This window comes from Pangasianodon hypophthalmus, chromosome 16 (assembly GCF_027358585.1).
Source record: "Pangasianodon hypophthalmus isolate fPanHyp1 chromosome 16, fPanHyp1.pri, whole genome shotgun sequence".
NCBI classification, from domain to species: Eukaryota; Metazoa; Chordata; class Actinopteri; order Siluriformes; family Pangasiidae; genus Pangasianodon; species Pangasianodon hypophthalmus.
Genome location: NC_069725.1, coordinates 17,701,067 through 17,724,994, shown reverse-complemented (window position 1 = coordinate 17,724,994; position 23,928 = coordinate 17,701,067). Strand labels below are relative to the sequence as shown.

Sequence of the window (23,928 nt, the reverse complement as noted above, 5' to 3'; positions counted from 1 at the left end):
TGTAAGTCAGAAATCAGAGAAATCAGTCGAAACCATGGCCCCACTGGCCTTAATTTAAAAAGCTCTCAACTTCACCCTTTACACGGTTTTTAGCATCTCGGATGCACCCTGGAACTCATCCTGGCAGCTCTTTCCCATATAGAAACTGAAACATGGGTAAAAATAAAAGGGGATAATATGTTCCATGCTGTAGGATCAGAATCAGAGGAAGCACTTGAGGCAGATTCTGAATAAAGCCCTTTGTTGCCTGTCCATCCGTACATGCATGACCAGGTGAACTGAATAGCTTAAACTAACTGACTGAAGAGAATCCTGAATAATTCAGCGGTCCATATGCACACCGTTTTCTGTTGAACTGGTGAAGGAGTGCATAAGCCATCAGTCTTTTATCATCTGTTTGAGTTGGTGTTCTTTTAAGAGTGGTGTCTGAGGAGGTCTCTGACACTGATTGCTGGGAACATCGTCTGATTGCATGTGTTCCTGAAGTGCTTCCCTTCAGAGCTGTGCAGAAGTGCTGTTCTGATCAGCCAAGATAGCGACTGATAACACTTTAGGAATCCATCTTCTCCCATCATTATTGTCTCTTCCTGCCATTCCATGTGCCTGGTGCCTCTTTTCACTTCTCTGCTCAGAATGAAAATGGAGCGGGGGGAGGGGGGAAATCTTTGCGCCATAATCAGGACAATGATTAATGTCTCCATTGTAGGCAGGTGACAGGTACGGTTACATGCACAAAGGCAATTGTCTCCAATTTTGCAGTAGCTTTTGAGAATTCTGCCAGGTAAGGCAAGGGGGGACGATGGGAGGAGAGGAGAAGCAATTTGGGCAGGAGGCAGGTGACAATTTGAAGGCTGCATTGACAGGCTCTCTGCTCTGATTGCCAGGATGTTCCACTGTTTGCCTTTCCTCAGCGACAAAGGCAAGAGGGAGGGATGAAGAGCTCTATAATTGTAACCTCAGCAGTTAATAAAAATTCACCCTTTCAGGCCACGAATCAAAGCCGAGACTGTTCAATAGTGAATGATCAGACAGGTTGGGGAGGTGGGATAGATTGAGTTTCTTTTTTTTCCTCTCTCTTCTTCAAGCAGCCATAAAGAAAGATATACACCAAGAAAAAGAATGAGAGTAAGAGAGTGAGGGAGGAAAAAAAAAACTGACAAATCAGGCAGTGCCCACCCAACAGCCATATTTCAGCAGTGCTCAAAAAACTCACAGCTCTGTCAAGCATGCTGCAGTTAGTGCTAGGTGATTTTCATGATTAATTCAAATTAATGAACACGATTTTCAAAATCAAGACTGTACATAGATAGATAGATAGATAGATAGATAGATAGATAGATAGATAGATATGTTATTGTTTCTGTAGTTGTATGGTGGATGCTCCACATGTGCAAGCAAGAAAAACATATAATTGTTGAAAGCTGTTTTCTGTGAGGAGACATCTATTTAGCATTTTTGGAAGGAGTCTCCAGTGTCAGCGCTTTGTAACAGTCAGAGGCAAGGCTGCTCCTTTAAGTTTTTCCAATAAAAGAAGTTTCCAGGATGGAAAGCTTTAAGGTTTTTCAGTAACATCACAAGCATTTTTTTTTGTCTTTATAACTTCAACAGTGAGAAACAGAGGCTGGTGAGGGAACAACTATTTTTAGCTGTAAAAATGTAAGTGATAACAGGAACCAACTTGTTCCTGTAACACGTGCCAACAATAAATACAACAATAACCAGATTAAAAACTCTGATTTCTCATTCTTTAATTAATAAAAAAAAGTTTGATTTAATAAAATGTCCTTTTATTGGAAAATAATCAGCTTCACGCTTGCAACAACTCATCACTTCATGTCGCATCACACCACCCTGTCACTGATTATTTTCCTAAAACAGCATGTTCTGTCATGTTTTATTTCGTACTTATGGCATGGCTGTGTAGGCACGCTGTCATCACACTGTGCAACAGTGTACGTTTTCAGGATTAATGCATGGTTTTGTATCTCTCCTCCACTTTCCGAGTTCACCCACTATCCACTCTCACAACCACTCTTTCCAGAAAAATCGCATTCCCTTAATTAAATGCGCATTTCCAGGACTAAAGAAACAAATGTGATTTATAATGATTCTGGCCTTACTTTGATTACTGGAGCCCTTGTTAGACTGATGAAGGCTAGTAAATATAGTTAATTTTCCAGTGAGAAAGGAAGAACATCTTCCCACTTTCCAACCTCACTCTTCTCCCTAACGCACTTAGTATGCCATAAAACACCCACTGAGGAAGATGATGCATTTCACGCAGAATGGTTTACTCAAAATAAAAGCAAATGGCCAAAGCAGTCCTTCTCTGCAAATTGTGGTGGTCAAAACGATCCAATTAAGCATTTCTTGCAAGCCTCATTGTGGGTACTAAATTATTCAGAGGAGCAGTTATGTCATTTGCAGAGATGCATAGCTCCAAATTCAGGGCTGGTCTGGCCTGTGTGTAACAAAAAAAGGACAACTGCAGTGTAAATTGTGCTCTGTCACACTTTCCCTCAATAATTCACCAATAATTAAGTCCAGCCAACAGACAATGCATGTTGATGCTCAAGGTTGTGAATCCCTGAGGTTGAACTGATGCAATTTCGGTTTCATTAGCCATTCTCTTCCAATATATAACCATACACAAGAAAGTCATTCTACTAAAAGCTTAGCACAGAGGTAACTGAGGTCATGGTGAAAAGACAGGACAAAGGATTAAAAAAAGCAAGAAAGGAAAAAAAAAATTATTTTATTGCTACATACGTTTACTGATTCATGTCCGCCATACTTGACCCGTATTCTGGGTTCCTGGACCACATCCAAGTTGGTTCCGGTCACTACAAGGGGAGTGTGTCCACTAGAAAAAAAAAAAAAAAAACATGGTCAGCTTCACACCTCGAAAAGAACATTAACTTGCAGTATGTTCTCTACTTCCACAATTTAACGCACAGACCCGCCATTAAAACTTGCTCCTTTGTCAAATGGTGCTGTGAAGATAATAAGCTTGAGTGAAGGTAATGATTAAAGATGCTTTTAACCGGCTTCAGTAGATGTAATCAAACACAACAGATGTGACTTTGGAAACACCAAAGGAGCAGGAACCACAATGATCCTAGTTAACATTCCGGTGTTGTCCAGGGCTTTATGTGACAAAAACAAGCGTAGAAACATGGGCTGGAGAGAGGAAGCTGCTGGTTGTTCTTTGCAAAATGTCGCAAGTTTCTTTGCAAAATGTCGCAAGTTCCAGAGCCACTATATTAGCCATGCTCAGCTCGTAGTAGTGAACCATATGGCTTTTGGTTTTAGCGATGCTCTGATGATATTAGCACAGTGTAAATGCTATAGCTGCTCTTTGGCCTGGTCTGGACCATTCTGCCTGCACACAGGGAGGATCCACGGCACTTCCTGACCACTACTGAAAGTGTTTTTTCTATCGTTATAGGCTACTGATTACTCTGTAGGGAGCATCTTTTATCTAGCTCCTTAATAAAAAACAGGAAGTCAGTGTAGAAAAGTTAAGTTAGATGTCAATGAGAGGGCAATAATCATCTTTCATTCATTAGCACTACAAAACTCATAAAATATTACTGCATAGACTGGTTTAGACATGATGTATGCAAACTTAAAATAAAATAACCCCTGAACGTACATACTAAGAAAACTTACCAGGGGCTGTTTTGAAATGTGTAAATGATATGCAGATGTGAAAGCAAATCCTGTATTCATGTGGACGGGTGTGGCGTGTACTGTACGATTATTGATGCATTGTGCTGAAATGTTTCATGAAATTACATAGAGCAAAAGAAAGAGGTAAAGCTAGCATGGAGGAAGCGAGACATGTAAGGGAAAGAAAAGAGTACGCATTTGAATTCAGCATTGCTCTGAAGTCTGTCTACCTGATTTCAGATCATTACAAAAGTATAAAGAGAAATTTACTGCATGCAGCTGTAGCATATATTATCTATACAATACTGTGCAAAAGTCTTAGGCACATGAAAAGAAATGCTGTAGAACAAAGATGCCTTGAAAAATAATAAAATTAAGTGTTTCTACATTTCAAAAAATACTATAAAGAGCAGTAAACAGTAATAAATGAACTAAAGTCAATATTTGGTGTGACAACCCTTTGCTTTAAAAAAAATAGTTATTCTCAGGTACAATGTGTGCAGTTTTATAAGGAAATGAGCTGTAAGTGTTACTGAGCATCTTGCAGAAGCAGCCACAGTTCTTCTGGAGACTTTGACTGTCACACTTGCTTCTTGTTTTTGCAGCAAAACCCAGCAGCCTTCATTATGTTTTTTTGTCCGAAAAGTGTCTCTTATGTAATCTGCTGCTTTCTTTACTGACATTCAAATGTTCTTCTGTAACACTTCATTTTGTCCTGGAAAACTAATGTTTGGAAAGCTAAAATGTTTTTGTACTGACTTGATCATAAAATAAGTCGTGAAATAAAAATCTATAACAAAGTTTGCACTAAAAAAGGGGCGTCTAATATATATATATATATATATATATGTATATATATATATATATATATATATATATATATATATATATATCTCACATTCTTATCTCACATAGACAGATATTAAAGTGAGTGATAATTAGAGCAAAATGCTAATACAGAAAAGAATGGAAACAATTAGCTAGTTGAGAATAATTAACTGCATTTATGCTGTCACCTAGACGTTTCTCTTTGCAAGCTATCTAGCTATTTCTTTTCTTAACAGCCTGTCCCATAAGTTCAGAAATGCATTTTGTTAGTCAAAGATCTAATGTACTTTGTGCCTTTGAAATGGAGACATTGAGGAAAAGAAACTTCCATGCCCAGCTAGAGTAAACTCCTCTATTTCTATTTCTTAAACATTCAGGTTTTGCTATTGGAGGTGAAGGATCATACACTAGCCTCCTCCTAATTTGTTTATCAGCAGAAGAATGAATGCTGGACTCCAATTGTTCTGGACTAAAGGTGAAGGCAGGGCTGCTGCATCATTCACATATGCATGCATCATTCATAAGCACATCTCTTATTCTTATTTCTGTCTTTATCACTATGTATAATTTGGACTTATTTTGAAATTAGTACACCATCCTGTTTAATTTTTTTTCCAACAAAATGAATTTAGTGGACTCAATAATTTTTTTCCCTAAATGAATAGCAAACACCTTTTCTTCTCTCCTTCCCCTTATTCTCTGTATCCTGGGGTCCTGCTGTAAGGTCTCACACTGAAATTCATTTCCATGCCATCTGCTGCATCCTCACACCTCTGCCACATGTTCTGTGCATCTCCTTCTATGTCCTGTTAAAAACGCTCATCAGTTGTGCTAATTTCAGACCTGTCAGCCCTGCAGTGGCATATTCAGGGGCAGCCAGCACCAGATGGACACACACTGAGACCTTCCATAGTGGCTGCTTTCACTGACCCTGTATTTAAACTAATCCACAGAACAGAAACTACAGTAAGCTACGTTAGAGAGGTATCTGGCTTCCATGTTTATGGCCCTTCTGTTAATAATCAGACTCTAATTTAGATCACAAAATTTTTTCACTCCAGGGTAGATGTGCTTTAGACTGTATTTCTGTGCACCATGAGCAGTTTTTCACTTCCAGAAACCTATAACTGGATAGAGGAGACAGATGAGATGGAGGAGTTATGATGGGAAGCTGTTACCTTGCAATGCTCCATTCAGGCTCAATGCGCTGTACAGTGGGATCATCGATGTACTCAAAGGTGAGTTTCTCCTTCACCTGGGCATGATCCACACTTACAGCGATCTGCACTGGGCCCACCCCCGTCAAAGAGGGAGCAGAGTAGCACACAATCTCCGTCATAGTCCGCCTGTGAGAAACAGCCATACGTTTAACTCAAATGTAATACTGCAAATGCTAATAAGTCATGCATTACATCTGCTATACCTTTATTACAACAGGCCTGCTCTAACCCAGTTTCACCACCTATGTGCAGCTAGCATGCATGATCCATTCTCAGATGCAGGCCCTGAGTTATTATTCCTGTCTGTACAATCTCATATACAAAAAAAAAAAAAATGCTCTACCGTTAACTTAGAGGAAAATGAGTCAATAGCTCCAACAGAATCAAGAATACGATTACTATATCGATGGCTAATATATATCAGAAAGACTATTATTTCTTTAGTATACTACAGTATTGTTGAATTCGCAATTCTGATTGATCAGAAGGTTTTGATTAATTTTCTATACCAGCATTGTTCCAGCTGCAAGGCAAATCATCATCGTTTCTATAGTAACTTACACAGATGCTCCACGAAAACAGATTAAAAATGTTTCTTGAGGTTTTTTATGAGGAGATGTTTATTTAGCATTTTTCGAAGAATTCTCCTGTGTCAGAGCTTTGCGTCTCACTGAAATACATTTATCTGACCTTTAGTAAATTGTACATTTAATTGTTGCTTGTCTATTCAGTTTAAATATGTTTTTGGTTCAAACAAATAATAACAACCAATTTTAAAATACTTATAAAATAAGCCGGTGTCACTTGAGGTCCTGACTGGCAATCAATCACATGATGAATGTCATTCCTTTTTGCCCTGGATGAGAGCGGCCATTCTCTCCACCTCAGCATACTGCTCTTGCTTCTACATTAACTTAACTTTACTCATGACAGCTAATTTGTGACTTCATCTACATAATTTATTCAAGTAGATGGAACATGATTAGATATAGTTGGAATTACTCATTTGATGTAAACTCTACTTGATATAATTAAGCTAACATAAATTTAAAAAATGAGTAAATGTTACTAAAAATATACATCTGCATGTAAACAAATAAAATTTGTGTGACCACTTGACAAAAAAATTTAAATCAAAAAGCCATTTTTTTCCCAGTGCAGATGAAGCTGTAACTTTACGTTTTCCAATACAGGAAAATCTTCAGGACAGAGGATTATTATTCAGACAATAATTTTTGACACATTTACCTGCACTGAGAAAAGAAACCTGTTTACTCTGTTAGCTTATGTCCTTAAGTGTTAACGATTGTAGTTTTGATGATTGTAGTCATACAGTGGATTTTTTAATCTCTTATTGAACGGCAGTACAGGAGAACATATCAAAATTCATGTCAGTTGTAATCACACATATAGTGCAGGTGTGGTGGACAGTGACTAGATGTTCCAAGTGGTAAAAGGCAAGTTCTTACTCATAGAACTCGCAGGTCTGGTTCCCGAACAGAACGCTGACACTGCTTCCTGCTCCCAGATTCACTCCAATGATGGTCACCTTAGTGCCCCCTGATTCTGGACCTCGACTGGGTGATAGCCCAGTTACAGATGGTGTCTGAGTTAAAGAGATAAATGGACATAAAGATCAAGACAGAGAGAGAGAGAGAGAGAGAGAGATACTAATTTACCAGGACACATAATGCAGGTATAGCTAGACATTCTGAACAGCTTTGGATGTCTGCTCTTCCAATAGCAGCTTTTAGGTACTGAAGAAAAACCTATATTCTCACACAAGCAAGTCTAATTCTTTAAAATTCACGGGGTGAAGAACCCGAAAAGATTGTTCTCTACCCAACCGGAGTGGTGATATCTCATGGAAGAGAGTTCAGGACACAAATGCTTAAAATCCATGAAAAATATCTTCTACGCACTCCACTGCCCATTTTCTGCCTTCCCCCCATCTCTTTCAGCAGCGTTACCCATCATTTTATTTCGCAGACTGAAAATAGCATGTATGTACAGTCTCTGAAGACAAGCAGATGGAGAAATACACAAACACACAGCTCTGTCTTAAAATAGATGGTGGCTGACTCCTCATGCACGAGGGCGAAAAATACATTAACAGCATTTTCTGCCTCATCTTGTGTTATAAAACAGGTATCCACTTAGGAATTCTACTCTGTTGTCCAGCAGCATTTTGAGGAGCTTTAGCAATAACATGTTCCTTTCGTGTGTGAGACCATGACATGAAAGGTACATGTTTTAAAAGCCCATGGTGAAAATCATACATGCTCAGACACACACACTCACACCAGGAGTCGAAGGGACTCAACAAACTCATAATGAAAACGGCTCTTATAATAACCAGCAGCTGTTAATTGCTGGGGGAGGGGTAATCGTGTGTGTGTGTGTGTGTGTGTGTGTGAATGGCGGTGCTTAAGTGTCCCCTCAGGTGCTTTTTGGGGTAGAGGAACATGGCTGCCATCCTGCCTTTAATTCAGCTAACAGCTTTCATTGTCTCCGTGTTCAGTGTGCTTTCCCCATGGTGCCACACGTTTATAATTGCTCCATACTAAAAACTAATTTGATTATGCTGTCAGGAACTTTGCTTCGCAAGCAGGAAGCACAGTTCCTATTCTGCTGAAAAGCAGTGACAAATTAAGCCTGTAATTTCTAATCGTGTGCAATTTTTGAAAACAGTTCAATTGAAGGGTCCACAATCAAAGACTCGATTCAGTTCGGTGTTTTGCATCATGATTGCATTAGACACATTAGCTCACTAGTAAGTGCGCAAATAATGCTATTATCCACTATCAATAAAACAAATGTTTTACAGTGGGAGAGAATAACAACAGGAAATAAAAAAGGAAAAATGAGCCATAAAAGTGGAATTTATTTACCTAGTTGTGATAAACACATCTGGCTTCAAAAGTGTCTTTAAGAAATTAACATGGTGGATTGTAAAATGTGCAAGCTTGGTGTCTTAATGGGTAAAGGAAATAAATAAAGGTGAATAGTTCATGAAATGGACATTATATGGACACGATATGTGTAAAAGTGAAATAGTGGTTAGTTTGTTATGCTCTTCATTATTCATGAGCTCCTATAAGTGGAACTATTAAAGTACTACCAAAATAAAGGCAAGTAATACCACGTCCTTCTTGCATAATGCAGAGGCATGCTGGGATTTGAATCCTTACCACAAAAGAGTAGAGCTGGGAAGAGCGAGCCTGCAGCTCGGGCTTACACTCTCCCACGCATAGCTGCACAGGACCGGCCTTGGTGTCTTCTGGAGATGCATCCATCTCACACACTATCCTGAAAATGCACATCAAATTCACAGCAATTAGAGCGTTGTATTTAGGATTGTTTTGTGTAGGAAACTTATCTATAACGCACAGGTGTCAACATTGCCAACATGAAAATCCTAGCAGGCAAAACTCCTAGTGTCTGTCCGTGAATGGGACAACTTCATGATAGCATACATAATGAAACATATTGGCTCAACTTGCATTTAACCTCACTCTGCAGAAAGGTTTAGATTTACCAGCTGAGTGTGTATTACTTTATACATTTGTTAAAAAAATTAACAAAAGTGTATATCCAGTCTACAGTCCATTTTGTGCTCATTTTCCCAACGCTATTTTATATGCTGGTGATTCAGGCGAATGGTAACGTGATTTTGGAAAACAGGGATAATGTTAGCTAGATTTGTTTTTCCCAGAAAAAGTGAAGCAAAAGTCTGGTACTATTTAATAATTACTCTAGAAGAGAGCACAGAAAGGCCACACTCCCACCCACTGGCTTTCTATAGACTCACAAGCCTGTGGTTTGTGAATTTACAGGTTAAAAGTTCACCTAGATAAAGCTGTTGAGAAGCAAAATCAACTGCTACAAGAAGCACATGCCCCTTTCACATCATGCTCCCTTTTCCCTTTCAGTGAATTAGCTTTTCTGCCAGGTGAATTTTATTCACGACTGGTCTGAGCGGTGCTTTAGCTGAAAATGAAGAAAAGTGTATCACAAATCGTAAATGTTGGCATCTCTGTATAATGAATCATTGTGGCAATTACAAGTCCAGCCTTCTAAGTTGACCTTCTGTCAATACTACTGTATTTGTGCCATTCAGTGCTCAATTACTATGCCACAGATGTTCAGTCAAGAGGTATTGGCCCCTGCATGGGCATCCAAAGCAGAAGTCTGCCACGTCCTCGTAATGTTTGCACCCTGCTGTGGCATAAATAAGGCCCCTAACAGAGAGCTGAAGGCCTGTGTAAATCACAATGAGTAGCTGCAGCAGATCAATACTGTTTTATCATACGCTCTGATCTGATGTCACCCGTGCAGGAAGGTGGCCAGATCAAATGACATAATAAAAATGTGCCACTCATCGATTGGCACTTGTGGAGAGTAGTAAAGATTGCAATGCAATCATGCTAGCTTAGTGCGTATGACATGTGTGCTGGTGTAACTCAGCTGGTGTACAGTTTTAGAATATACACACATAGGTGTAATGCGACTGCATACAAATACACCTTCTATTACATTCTGAAAGCAGCTCTAAGCAGCAGCGTTAGCTCTGTGCCAGCCTAAGATAAATGACTGGAGCTGATGGTACTTGGGGGTGACGTAATGGCTCTAGAGGCTACACAGCGGAGAAATTCTGCTTCGTAGGCTCTAGTATCATGTGTAGCCCCTTTCCTCATTTCCTCCTGACACTCCTCCACAGCTCCATACAAATGAATTCACCCCGGCTCTATCCTGCTTGGATTAAACTGCTGTCAAAGGCGAGGAGGACTGACAAATCTCCTCCCTTGCACGTCACGCATTTCAATTACAGCTGCCCTGGCTTGCTTCTGCCCCTACGACATACTGCACGGGAAAAGAAACCAGGATGGACGCACAGACAGGAACTATTTATAGATCCTCAAAAAAACAACACACACAGGGCAAGAGAAAATTCTGCACCCAGTGTGCTGTATCCCAGGCTTGGAGTCAAGGCTAACCTTCTACATCTCTAAAGATTTGCTCTGAAATAAGGTCATGGTATAAAAACACTGTCAATTGTAAAGTTCACAGAATCCTGTAATTCACTCAACCTTAAAAGGCCATGGCACGTTGTAGCAGCTATGTTGTACATTCAGCATGAGCATCTTTCTACAAACGGCCATGTGTGATCACGCTTCAGAACGTGTAAATAAGACTGCAGTACCCATGACATTAAGGTGTAGACTCAAGCGGGGGGTAGTGTGTATATACTCAGTATTCACTAATTAATAGCCTACCTTATTAGCACCAGAAGCCTTTGCCTGATTACACAGCGTTTTACGCCCTTTATTAATTTCGTGTCCGTTTTGAATCAAAGAGACTATGCAAAAGTGATGGCTCAAAGAGAATGGGGGTTGATCCCAAGTGTAGAATACAGATCTGTTCATTTGATAGGGACTTTAGCTAGAACAGCTAATCAATAAATAAGATAATAAATATAGTTGGCAACAAATTTCTCTACCAATTTAGTCTTGGCCAATACCCACCAGTTATATCTCACCTATCATATCATGCAGCATAAGCTTAAAGAAGCCCATTATTGGCTAGTGTTGCTGTGATTGATAGATTTGCTCTCCCAGCCGCAGATGGCTGGGGCATTACCGGGATTCAAGCACACGACCTCCGGATGATAGGGCAAACGCTTTTCTGTTATGCCACTCGGGAGCCCCAGAGGTCACATATTGATTAGTTGGTCTATGTTATGTTATGAAGCATGCTGCGGCATGCACCACGTCACTTCACTTTGATTAAAGACATATTTCATTAAAATGACAGAGAATGCCATTACAACAAAGAAAACAGTACAACCGTTGTCCTCTAAAATGTGGGAACACTTTACTTTACACTCGGCATAGCATCATATTGTAACTTTTACATTTTAATATGAGGAATAATTAGACTTTGCAAAATGGCACACATGCCAAAAAAAAATAAATTTAGCATCCCAGTGCTTCAGTTAGCAAGACAGCCAGTGGAAAATGGCCTTTATTTTTAATTTGACTCATTGTAATTGAACAAATCAGGGCTTGAAATGCAGGTAAGACCCTCTTCCAGTGACTGAACCAGTAAAATGTACTGAATACTCTGACCTTAATTTAATTTGGTTGTCTGATTCGAAAAAAAGTGTTCGTCATATATGCACTTGATAATATTCCTATTCCATGACAGACTGTTTGATAAATGTCAGTAATATTGCACTATAGGTAGTGACTTGTTTATTAATTAAACTTGGTAAAGAGTTCTATACACCAACTGTCCACTTTAATAGGAACACCTGTACACCTGTTCATTTATGAAGTTATCCAATCAGCCAATCATGTGGCGGCAGCACAATGCATAAAATCAAATGCATTATGCAGATACAGGTCAAGCGCTTCAGTTAAATTTCACATCAAACATCAGAATGGGGAAAAAAGTGTGATCTCTGTGACTTTAACCATGGCATGGTTGTTGGTGCCAGATGCGCTGGTTTGTATATTTCAGAAACTGCTGATCTTCTGGGATTTTCACACGCGACAGTCTCTAGAATTTATACAGAATGGTGCAAAAAACAAAAAACATTGAACGAGCAACAGTGCTGTGAGTGGAAACACCTTGTTGATAAGATTGGCTCAAGCTGCCAGAAAGGATATGTAACTCAAATAATCAGTCTTTCCAACTGTGGTGAGCAGAAAAGCATCTGGGAATCTGAGTCTATCATCACAGACTCACTGAAACCAGACAGTTGAAGATTAGAAAATCACCTGGAGAAAATCACCGTTTTCCAGTCTTCAAGTGTCCAGTCTGGGTGAGTCTGTGCCCATGATAGCCTCAGAGATGCTTTTCTGCTCACCACGGTTGTAAAGAGTGCTTATTTGACTTACTATAGACTTCCTGTCAGCTCAAACCAGTCTGGTTATTCTCCTCTGATCTCTCTCATCAACAAGGTGTTTCAGCTTGTAGACCCTCGGCAAACAGGATGTTTTTGTTTTTCGCACCATTCTGTGTAAACTCTGACTGTTGTGTGTGAAAATCCCAGAAGATCAGAGGTTTCTGAAATACACAAACCATCTGGCACCAACAACCATGCCACGGTTAAAGTCACAGAAATGACACTTTTCCCCATTCTGATGTTTGATGTGAACCTTAACTGAAGCTCTTGATCCGTATGTGCATGATTTTATGCATTGTGCTGCTGCCACATGATTGGCTGCAGATAACTGCATAAATAGCAGGTGTACATGTGTTCCTATTAAAGTGGATGGTGAGTGTAGTAGTATTAGTTGATTGAATTGCTGGAAAGAAATAAGCATAAATAATTTTTTGGTATTTAATATATTTATATGTTTATAAATAATCTAAATAATCAATGATAACCTATGAACAACTTTCCATATTTCTGTATTCAGTAGGGGCTCTTGTTGACCTACAAGGTGCTGGCTTGGAGATATTTGCAGAAGCCTGTAAAAGCTAGGTTAACTAGCCATTCAGCAAACAAGTAAACACAAACAGATGCTGAGTGATTATTGAGGAGTGAGGGAGTGGGAGGTAGGGTGGGTAGCAATCTCCCAGCGGAAGGAGACTAGCCAGGTCTGCCTCTGCTCTAATTAGCCTTTTTTTCCCCTGTTGGAGATGGCTGTGAACGTAATCTTCAGGATAGCTGTCCATCATGAGTTGTTTGTACTGCCTTTGTGAAGATGTTCCTGTGTGAGGAAAACTGCCAGCAGGTTCAGTAGAGCAAAGCAGAACCCCCTGAACACCCCTTATGGAGTGGCTAGCACGTCTTACTGCTATGACAGCTCTAATTGGCTGCTTTTGACTCTGACTAGTCTATAAACTATGTTGTCTTCCAGTGTGTTAGCAAGAATGTTCTATTTGTAACAGATTCTTTTTTCTGTTCTGCAGGGGGGTTTATGTAGGACATTGTGTTTTTCCAGTGCATTCTATTTTGAGACAGATCAAAGATGAGCTAAACTAGATTTTTGTTCCAAACGTGACACAGTTTAATTTAAAAGAATTATTGACATTCTGAAAATAGTGGGTCCCTGGAGGAGTAGTGGTTAGGCCTTGGTGCGTTCACCATCGCGGCCCAGGTTTGATTCTCGGCCAGGGAGCCAACTCCAGCCACTAGGGTTGCACACGACAATGCACTCCCAGTGCCGGTCCCAAGCCCGGATAAAAATTGGGGAGGGTTGCGTCAGGAAGGGCATCCGGCATAAAAACTGTGCCAAATCATATATGTGGACCGATGATCTGCTGTAGCGACCCCTAACGGGAGCAGCCGAAAAAAAACACAACGACACTGACATTCTGAAATAACCTTGTTTAAATGATGAACAGATCATTGTGGATTCAGGTTTGGTTTCATGGTTATTTAAGGACTCACTGTTCTGCAATGATGTAGCCATCCTCTTTCGGGGTACACCGTACTCCTGCCACCTGCACGTTATCTTCCATTTCAGAGAAAGACAGACCCAGATTCACCCCACGAATAGTCACCCTGGTGCCCCCTTCTGGAGGCCCAGCTACTGGGGTCACCTGTATGGAAAAGGAAAAAGAGAATAAAGCTAATTACTTAGTACAGATCTAATACAAGACAGTAATAAGCAACAGATTGTTGGGTTCCATAACTGCCTTTATGCCTAAAGCTTAGGTCAGTTACCTTCACACACTGATTGTGTTTATAAAAGACCTGTCATCCGTGCTAGCTTATACGTGATATGTGTATCACTAAAGGCCCAAAAAAAAGATTCTGGAGACCTGCTTGAATCAGATCTGCATGCTGTCACCAGGGGCGATAAATCATCCATGAGACCATATCAGTACTTATTGCTGCCCATCTTCTCATAAAATACAATATGGCATCACAGCATGACCTTGGCTCTGGGTGGCGTGCAGCCTTCTGTGCTGTTAAAACCCCTGAGTGCATCAGTCCCTCAGTCCTGGCCCTTCTCCAGAGAGGACAGGCAGATGGAGAAAGAGTAAGAGATAGAAGTAGAGAGAGGGACATGTGCACTCAACAGTCCACTACATACACAATCAATAAACCATTAGTGGGCGGGCATGCAAAAGTAAAAGCAATTCAACTACAGTTCTTAGGCCGTGACTGTTCACTGATCTGAGACTAGTCACGTTCTGTAATCTCACTCAGAATACCCCCGGAGAACTGAGCCTACACGACCCAGTGGGACTGCTGCATTGTAGTCTCGATTTAGTGGACATTAATTGTTCAGGATGTAAAGGCAGCACGTCATTGCAATGCTGGAGGGCACGAATACATGAATCCTATATTAGTTCTTGGCCATGAAGCACCCTGGGAGGCAAACATTGTGGATAAAAAAGCAAATGAGAAAGTAATTCTAAGTATCTCCATATCAGACTACATCTACCATGACTAAATCTGACTTCAGCCAATTTAGGTAAGGAAATAAAGGAGCAAGAGAGACAAGACCAGTTTAATGTGCACTGCTATACAGAGTTAAAGACTGCTTTTTCAGAAGTTGGAATAGCTTGTACAGAGGGGAAGAGTACAGTGAAGATTCGCACCAAACCTAATAGAAGATGAGTCTGTCAGAAAGGAAATAGAGTGCTGTATGTGCTCTCTCCAAAGTCTAGACAACAATAGACTATCTATCAGTAGAAAGTCTGGTAGTGTTCATCACTCAACATGATCAAGAGTTGTCTGCTTTGAACTTTATTGTAAATGGTTGACCATGGATCAGACTTGCATGCAGCAACCTGGAAACCGTGTGGTTTACTGGAGTCTTGTACACCATACCTACAGAGTATCTGAGCTTGGGACAAGGTACCCTGAGCCTCAGGTGACTATATATATTGCTCAGAATAGTTTTTGTCACCATGTTCAATTGTTCTGCTGCAGGGAAGTGTGTAAACATGCAGGCCTGAATAGCCAATGCGATTGTAATGGGCAAAGTTCTTATAATTGTAGTATTATACGTATACAATACACATCGTACTGATCATTTAAAGCTGAGGCTAACAGTGCTTTCTCATGTGCAGTGTTTACTTTGCTTAACTTGAACCCTGGTGCATTTACCTTCTCAGTGCAATTCTTTCAGGCAAGTAAGAACACAGCATTCACACTTGGGTATGAACCAAAACAACAGATCTGAGACCATGTGAACTGAACTAAGTCTGCTTTTAAGTTATCTCTAGCATAATTCCATTGGAAGAAAGAGATTTGACCATGAATTGTTCCAACTGCAGAAACTGAACCAAATATGAGCTGGGAGACAGAACTGAAATGCCAGACAAGTACAATGTGTTCTTACCAACAGAAAGAGAAAGGTGTGTGTACGTGAAAAGACATTAGATACAGTACACAAAATGTTTTAAACTGGTCATTTTTGTTATTTTTGTCACTATTTATTTAGCACTGGCTCCGTGTTCTCTGTGCTCGGGTCACTTCCATGATTTCAGTGTGTGCTTACTAAAGGTTTGTTTACCTTTTTACCAACTAATAAGTACATTTTGCAAACATTTTATGATTATGTTCTCAGCCCTGTCCCCGTCTACATGCCCCTCAGCTAATGCTTTTCGGGTCATTTCCTTATGCATAATGTGAAACCGAACCAAATAGCAAACAAAACAAAAATACCAATTTCAGTCTGATTCAGACTCGGCAAACTGACTAATACATTTACATTTGACATTTACACATTTAGCAGACGCTTTTATCCAAAGCCACTTACAATTGAGCTGAGCAGGTCATGGTTAAGGGTCATGCTCAGGGGTCCAATGGCAGCGGGATAGTGCCTGGATTTGAACTCATAATCATCTTATCAATAGCCCACAGCCTTGACCTGCTGACTAATAGGTGTGAAAGCACTCTAAGGAAACAAACACACTGAACTGAGCATGACTGGCCAGCCATGACATCCCAAAAGTGTTTTATCCTGCATGGGTCACCATATCTCTGTCTGTGAGTTCACACTTTAAACATCTTTATCCTGCTTTGAAGAGACGGCACTGTGATGTTAGACTCAGTGAATGGACATAACTGGCCTACAATGGTGCAATCTTCAGAAAGCTTAGCAAGGGGCAGTAGTGTAGTAGTGGCACAGCAATTTCACCCTCATTAACTGTCCCAGTTCTGCCCTGCAGAAAGGAATCAGACCTTCCAACAGAATCTTTATGCTTCACACACTTCTGAAGAGAGCTGCTTCCCTGGGGGTAACTGAGATAACATACACTCATATGTATGTGTGTGAGTGCTTGACAGCATCTCAGTCTCGCACACACTCACACACACAGAGGCCAGTGTGGTGTCTTGACTGTATACACTAGTGTAAAGCGTAGAGTCTCTGTGCTCTCTATGTGCGCATATCCTGTGGCTCTGTTCACAGTGTAATCCTGTTAAGAGGACAGGCGTTGCCCACCTCACTCCCTTGACTGTCACATTCAAAGAAGGCTAATATGCCAGGAAGAAAAAAAGGCAGTCTATTTCCTCTTCTCACACTACTCAGGGAGGCAGGGGGTTAACTGCATATGCTGGATCAGGCTGTTGATTACAAAATCCTCCATAAACGAGCTGATTTGGCGTGCTGTGGGCCTTGCAAGAAGCCAAATTTTATGGCGAGCATCAGAGAATTCCTTTGTGCCATAAAACCCAGGCCACCCTTGGAAGTGAAAAGGATGAGCCAAAGACAGGATGCTAGAAAGACAGTATGAATTGTACGTGTGCGACAATTTATTCAAGCTTAAACATACACAAAGTGTAGCAATGCACTGGTTGCTAGACACTGACAGAAGAGATTTGTGTTTGCCTTGGGGGAAGTGGGGATGCAACATCCTCGCTGCTTTTACTCATAATTCAGAGAAAAGCTTGTTCTATGTATCAGCTTTAATATCTGCCACTGAAAGAATGTTGTCCTTGAGCTAAAACTGTGTAGTGTTCCTACTGTGGCAGTTTTTAGCTCGAGACAATGACAAAGAGAGAGAGCGAGAGAGAGGAGGGAGAGATGGTGGGGTTATAGGGAGCGGTATAATATCTGAGCAGCTCCCGAGCTAAATGTGACGCTGAACAAAAAGCTTGTCTATTGAGGAATAGGAGTAAGTTTTATAACAGTATATGTAAGCATAAATGGTGGATTTATTTTTGTCCTTTGAAAATTCTTTCCCTCTTGCATTGTCGTGTATAATAATATGAGAGTCGTAATAAAGTGTGCAGCAAAGGAGCGAAGGTATGATTTGTTACTCCAGCCAGCACGGACTGTTTTATGGTGGCTCAAGCATGTCCCATTTTGCTGCTGGAACACACTTTATGGGCTTGATAAAATTCAGATTATGACTTGTTTCTTGCTGCATAAACCCCAAACTAAATGCTCTATTTGTGTTTAACTGTCTTTTAACTGATTTGTGTTTAACTGGCTGGCAGAGGTAAAAACAGGGAAAGAAGGAAAGAAAAGGAGGTCCTTATAGAGAATTTCTGTCCAGCTGAAGTCAGCAGCACAGGAGGAGAGAAGGAAAGGAAAGAGCAGTGAGGGGAAGGCATTTTGTTTTGGGAGCACCGGGCTTTTTGGATGACTGAGTTCAATTTAATACTCTTCTGCAAATAGACTCGTGAGCCCAGGAGGGACAACGTTGTCACAGTAATGCTATGTTTGTAGCTGTGAGCGGAGCGGTGCTTCAATCAGGCCGATATGATTTATTTATTTTCATTTCAAAGTGGACGTCTTTTTCTCCTAAGGCCAGTCCGTGCATGTGTGTGTGAGAGAGACAAACAGAGAGAGAGAGACAGAGAGAGAGACAGAGAGAGAGAGAGAGAGAGAGTTGATTATGTGGATGACTATGGATGCTGCTTGTGCATGCATGTGTGACTATGAGTCTTCCTACTTGTCACTTCAGTATTTATGAGTGCAGCCTGTGTAGGTTAGAGGTGTTGGAGAATGGCCATGAGTGTGCAAGGTCGTTGCTAAGTTAAGCTGGGCTGTTAAGACTCTGTAAAGTCAAACGAGATGTGCATATGAGCTCTTTAAAAGCACCTATATTACGTTCTTTATGTTCCAATTAATTTCACATTTAACAGAGAGACCTGTTAAATTATGCACCCAGAAACAAAGGAGAATAAAGCTAATATAAGAGGCATTTTAAAACATATAGGTAGGTGCATGGAAATATGTGTTTTTTTTTAAACTGCCACCAATAAATCTCAGATTAATCAGTCTTACAGGCTAAAACACTTATTTCTGCCTCTTGTGCTAGAATTGACCAGCAGTTCCTATGATGCATTCATAACCAACTAGGAAGTTCCTGACCTGCAAGAAAAAAAAAAAAAAAAAGGCGTTCTCATAATACCTACTTAGAAAGTTGAATTTCTCAGGAACTCTGAGCTCTGAGTCATTTCAACATGGCTGTGTGCAATGTGCCAATAAGAACTATAAAACAGCAGAGTGCTTTATGTTTTAAGATTAACAGACCACATTCTGTCCTCTTCACTTTCTCTTTGTGTAGGTTAAGATCACTAAATACAGGAGGACAGTTTCATAATTATAACGTTAACTCGATTTGGGTGAAATTTTTGCTCCAACAATTTTTTTTCCCTACGTTTCACTGCATGCCACACCCTCATCCACTTTTCAAATAAATGAAACTAACTCAACTCCTCATTTTGTGCATTTTTTTAAAAAGCTATTTCAGAACTTTTATATCCACACAGGAGCTAAATGAGCCTTCATTTAGTGTCAGTGCCATTTTTCCCCCATTTGTCATAAACACATCAATACACCAACTGAACAACTGACAAGCCAAACTGTGCAAAGTATAGATGGGAAACCAACAAAAGACATCCGTCAGATTGCAGGTGTCTCAGATTATTCTCAAAGCTGTATTACTTAATCTGATATATGGACTACAGTAGGGGAAAACTCGACTTGCCTAGACTTTTTTAGATTTTGTGTGAACTATATTCAGATATTTATACTTTTCTTTGTAGAGTAATATGTGCAGAGAGTCATTATCTCTTCATGTAAATGAAAAAAAAAACAAAACATAAAGCAAAACAGAAGCTATTTAGTGCAAATGAACAGCACGGGTCCTGCTTCTTCTTATTCCCAGTCTCATTTGATGCCTGTCCCTCTCCATTTAACAAAGCTTCTTAAATATTAATGGGGCTTTGGAGGAGGGATGGAATGTTGTTAAAAGAAGCATTAATTATTCATGACATTCCTCTTCTCACTGCCAGCGTTGCTAATATCCATGCATGTATACAAATCAGCTTATAAATCTGAGTTTAATACTGTGCATACTAAAACCCAGAATTTCTTCTGTTCAAGCCACACTGTTGCTGGTTTATTCTTGCATTTTTGAATGCCGCCATGTTGTACAAACCAAATGTCTGAGATTTTTGGTTGAGGTTTGATACAAATTGAGATTCATTAATCCATGTGGGTGAATGGCCAAACGTTATGGATAGTAGCTTAGCTATCATCCAAGTGGTGTCTCACTCATTAGGCTAATTTTCTGAATTTGTATGCTTAATTTCTTTCATTTATAAACTGGGACCATTTATGTAACACACTCCATTATGAACCTCAGTTGAACTATGTTATATAAGAACAGATGTTTATTGTAAAGTGCTGGCAAACAAAACTTTGTGGTATTTAAATGGCAGGCGAGGTTAGCACACAAGGTTTCATACACTTTTTCTCACCAATAATATGATTAAAAAATGGCTTTAGGATGGTTTTAGGAATTGTGTCATCTGTGCAGGAGACTTTCATGGTTAATCGCTATACTATTAGATTTGGCTTGAACAAAGAAAAGTTGAGCAGATCTCAATGCTCTTTTCCTGACCTCTCTCTCTCCTTGCAGTCTATCATTCTCTCTCAGACCTTCCATCATGCCCTAGTTGCTGATTGTTACTTTTCATGTTCAGCCTGTCCATTCGTCTATTCCTGGTGCTCAAGGTACACTTCCAGACAGCTATATATAGCACCAAATGAATGCTTCAAACCCTGATCAAACACAGACATGCACATACACACACACACACACACACACACACACACACACACATATATATATATATATATATATATATATATATATATATATATATATATATATATATGTAGACCAGAACTACGTCACTGCACAGACTTGGCTTTCTACCTTGAGATGAGATTTGTCTTGTTTGTATTAGTGTAGCCTGGGTGGCTAGTCTTTATTTTTTGTATTTATACACAAAATAAAAAGGCACTACTACCAGAGTCTATAACTCAACCGTTTTAATTAGCTTGTCTGCACACCGTCAGGTCCGGAAAACACAAATTTTTCAGTGTGTGGGTTCTGCACCAGGCCAGACCCAAACACAGTCCAGCCACGCGTTACTCGTGCTAATTATACACCATGTCTTACTTTCTCCTTGCACACACACACACAATTACACACACTGAGAGTAGGACAGAGCTCCTATTTCTGTTCTCCTCCTACCAGCAGAGGCATCGATAACCTCAGCTCAGTCAAACCACAGACTGAAACACGATCACTCTACGGCTTTACTACAGCCTGTGTGTCTGCGGGTATATGTGTGTGTGTGTTTCTATACGTGAGCACACATGGATCATGTTCTGTCTTACTTGCTCACTAGACCTGAGTCGTTATATTGAAGTAGATGGGTGACAAATTTGTGTCTTAGTACGGTGTTGGGCAACCATGAACCTACAGAACAGCTTCAATACATCATGGCATCATAATCTCCTGTAAGTGTTGATTTGGGTTGAGATCTGGTGAAGGCCATAGCATATGATTTACATCATTCTCATCCTCATCGAACCATTCAGTGACTCCTAATGCTCTGTGGATGGGGACAGGGTCATCTTGGAAGTGACCACGCCCACTGGTGTTTAAAGGTGATCAGTTAGAAAAACTTTGCATTGATTAGTGGTGACTCAAATCATGGCAGTAAAATGCTTCTTAAAGCATAACAGAGCTACTGTTTATTTTCCTTTAAGTTACCATCTGTATGGATTGAAGCAATGTATGAGTGAGTAGGTTTGAACACTAAAGATAAATTTATTGTATAATTCTTTATATGATTTAAACATCAGAATCCTCTCTTTCTCCTCATACAAAGAAAACACACAAGCAAAGAAGGATAATGTTTCACTGCTGCTATCTTGAGTCTGGTCATTGCACCCTAGAGTGATGGCTAAAACTTCTTGCCCTTGCAGACAGACTGAAGGTGACACACACACACACACACACACACACACACACAGAGAGCCTCATCCAAAAAGACACACATACATGCATATATATGTGAGTCACTCAATGAAATCAAACACCAGCTGCTCTCCCCCCTGCAAAGTGATTTGAGGAGAGATAACAAGAGGAGAATGAGGTTGGACAGACACATAGAGAGAAGAACAGAGTAAATGTTGCACACGCTCAGGTCGACTGTTGTGTTTAAGAAACTGCGTTACATATGTAGTCATGTCACCTACAGCATTTGACCTATGTTTTGGTCATCATGATCCAATATATACTATATACTATATACCACATTAAAAATCTGGGATTTCAAATTGGAAATAAACAGAAGATTTTAGAATTTTGAAATATTTTAAACGAAGAAAGTACATTTTCAATATCTTGATAAATTTTCAATATCTGTACTGTTTCACTATTTAAAAGCAAATTTGTGATATTGTCCATGTTAACTGCTTTGTACAAAAGGTCAGATTTTCCTCATGTCTAATCTCTTCTACTGAAGCATGTGTTCAGACGATACTGCTAAGAATTTGATCTAAAATGGATCCATGCCATGCCAGCTTGAGTGCACACTGTCATTAAAGCAAAGAGGGCAAATCCGAAAAAACTCTGTAAATGTTTCAAAGGTTCTACTTTTCACCCAAGTTGTTGTCAATAATATCATTTGTAATGAATACTGTTGTATGAAATTAGAAACGAGTGAAAATAGAAGCATTTTCACTAGTGGTCTCTGAATTTTGGACCCTACTGTGTGTAGAGTCCAAAATGTATATGAGCTGTACATGAACCAATGCTTCTAAAATTAGGCATAAGGCTTTTACATGTTGTTATGCATTTTCAATTATATCATTATATGCCATGATGTGTCCATATTAGTCCATGTGAATCGGTCTGCCGCAAATTCAGCAGCAAGTTCATTAGTATCGCTAATGAAAAATTTTCATATAAAGCAGAGGCGAGCAAAAGTAGATAAATAAACCCTGGAGGCACCTCCTCATCTATATTAATGTAATTTATTGCACGGCACTGTTGATTGCTCAATTCTGATTGGTCTGAAGAGTAGCTCTGACAGTAGTTCCAGCTGCAAGGTTTATATTAATGTCCCTGTTGTAATATGGTAGCATTTTTGGAAGGGGTCTCCAGTGTCAGCGATTTGTAACAGGCAGAGGTAAAGCTGTTTCTTTAAGCTTTCTGGCATGGCAGTGTCTCCAGGACAGAGGGATTTGCAGTGTCTTGTTAACATGACAAGCTTTGTTTGTTTTTCTTATTAACATTAAGAAAGAGAAGAAAAAGAGGCGAGTGAGGGAGTGACCATTTATGGCTGTTGCAATTCTATAAGGTGTAACTTCGGAGTGGTAACAGTAACTCTGCTTCATGTCAGGCCTTCATGTTCATGTCCCATAACAGCACTTCATTTGTGTTTTATTCCTGTCTTCATAATAAAGACCAATAAAAATGGCACTCTCAGAACAGACATACAGTATGCTGTTTTTAACCTGCTGTTAATGCAGTTAAATTAACCATAGTATTAATGTTAAATATTGGTAATATGTAATAAATATTGGATATATTTAACAAATTACAGAATTCACAAAAGAACTCTATAAAATATAAATGGTCCAGGTTAATGTGCCCCAGCAAGCAGTTCATCCGTTTTTAATTAGTAAAAAGAACAGACGGGTTTACTGACCTCAGTGATGCGTGGGTTAGTGCACTTGACGTTATTGGTGGCTAGATTTAGCCAGCGGTTGGTGTAAGGGTTGATCATGGGACAGTGGTGCTGTAGGGTGCAGCGGCCCTCCATACTGCACCAGCCACACTGGAACTTCCTCTCCGCCTTCAGGCACATGCCACAGCTGTCTCTCTGAGCGCCACACTTGTACAGATGCACTGTGGGGGAACAGGAGGCGTCCATTATCACGCTTAATAAGCACAACAGAGAATAGAGCAAGGTCCT

At 39.9% G+C, this 23,928-nt stretch overlaps 1 protein-coding gene across 1 annotated transcript in view; it reads right to left on the bottom strand.

Moving 5' to 3' along the window:
- plxna2 (plexin A2) overlaps positions 1-23,928 on the bottom strand; it is a 203,044-nt gene that overhangs the window by 39,698 nt on the left and 139,418 nt on the right. Inside the window, exons 12-17 of the mRNA XM_026920718.3 lie at positions 23,662-23,861; positions 14,125-14,276; positions 8,912-9,029; positions 7,190-7,326; positions 5,679-5,846; positions 2,770-2,863 (exon numbers count right to left, since the gene is read on the bottom strand). Of these exons, the coding sequence (XP_026776519.1) occupies positions 2,770-2,863; positions 5,679-5,846; positions 7,190-7,326; positions 8,912-9,029; positions 14,125-14,276; positions 23,662-23,861 (869 nt within the window). The remainder of the gene's footprint in view (positions 1-2,769; positions 2,864-5,678; positions 5,847-7,189; positions 7,327-8,911; positions 9,030-14,124; positions 14,277-23,661; positions 23,862-23,928) is intronic.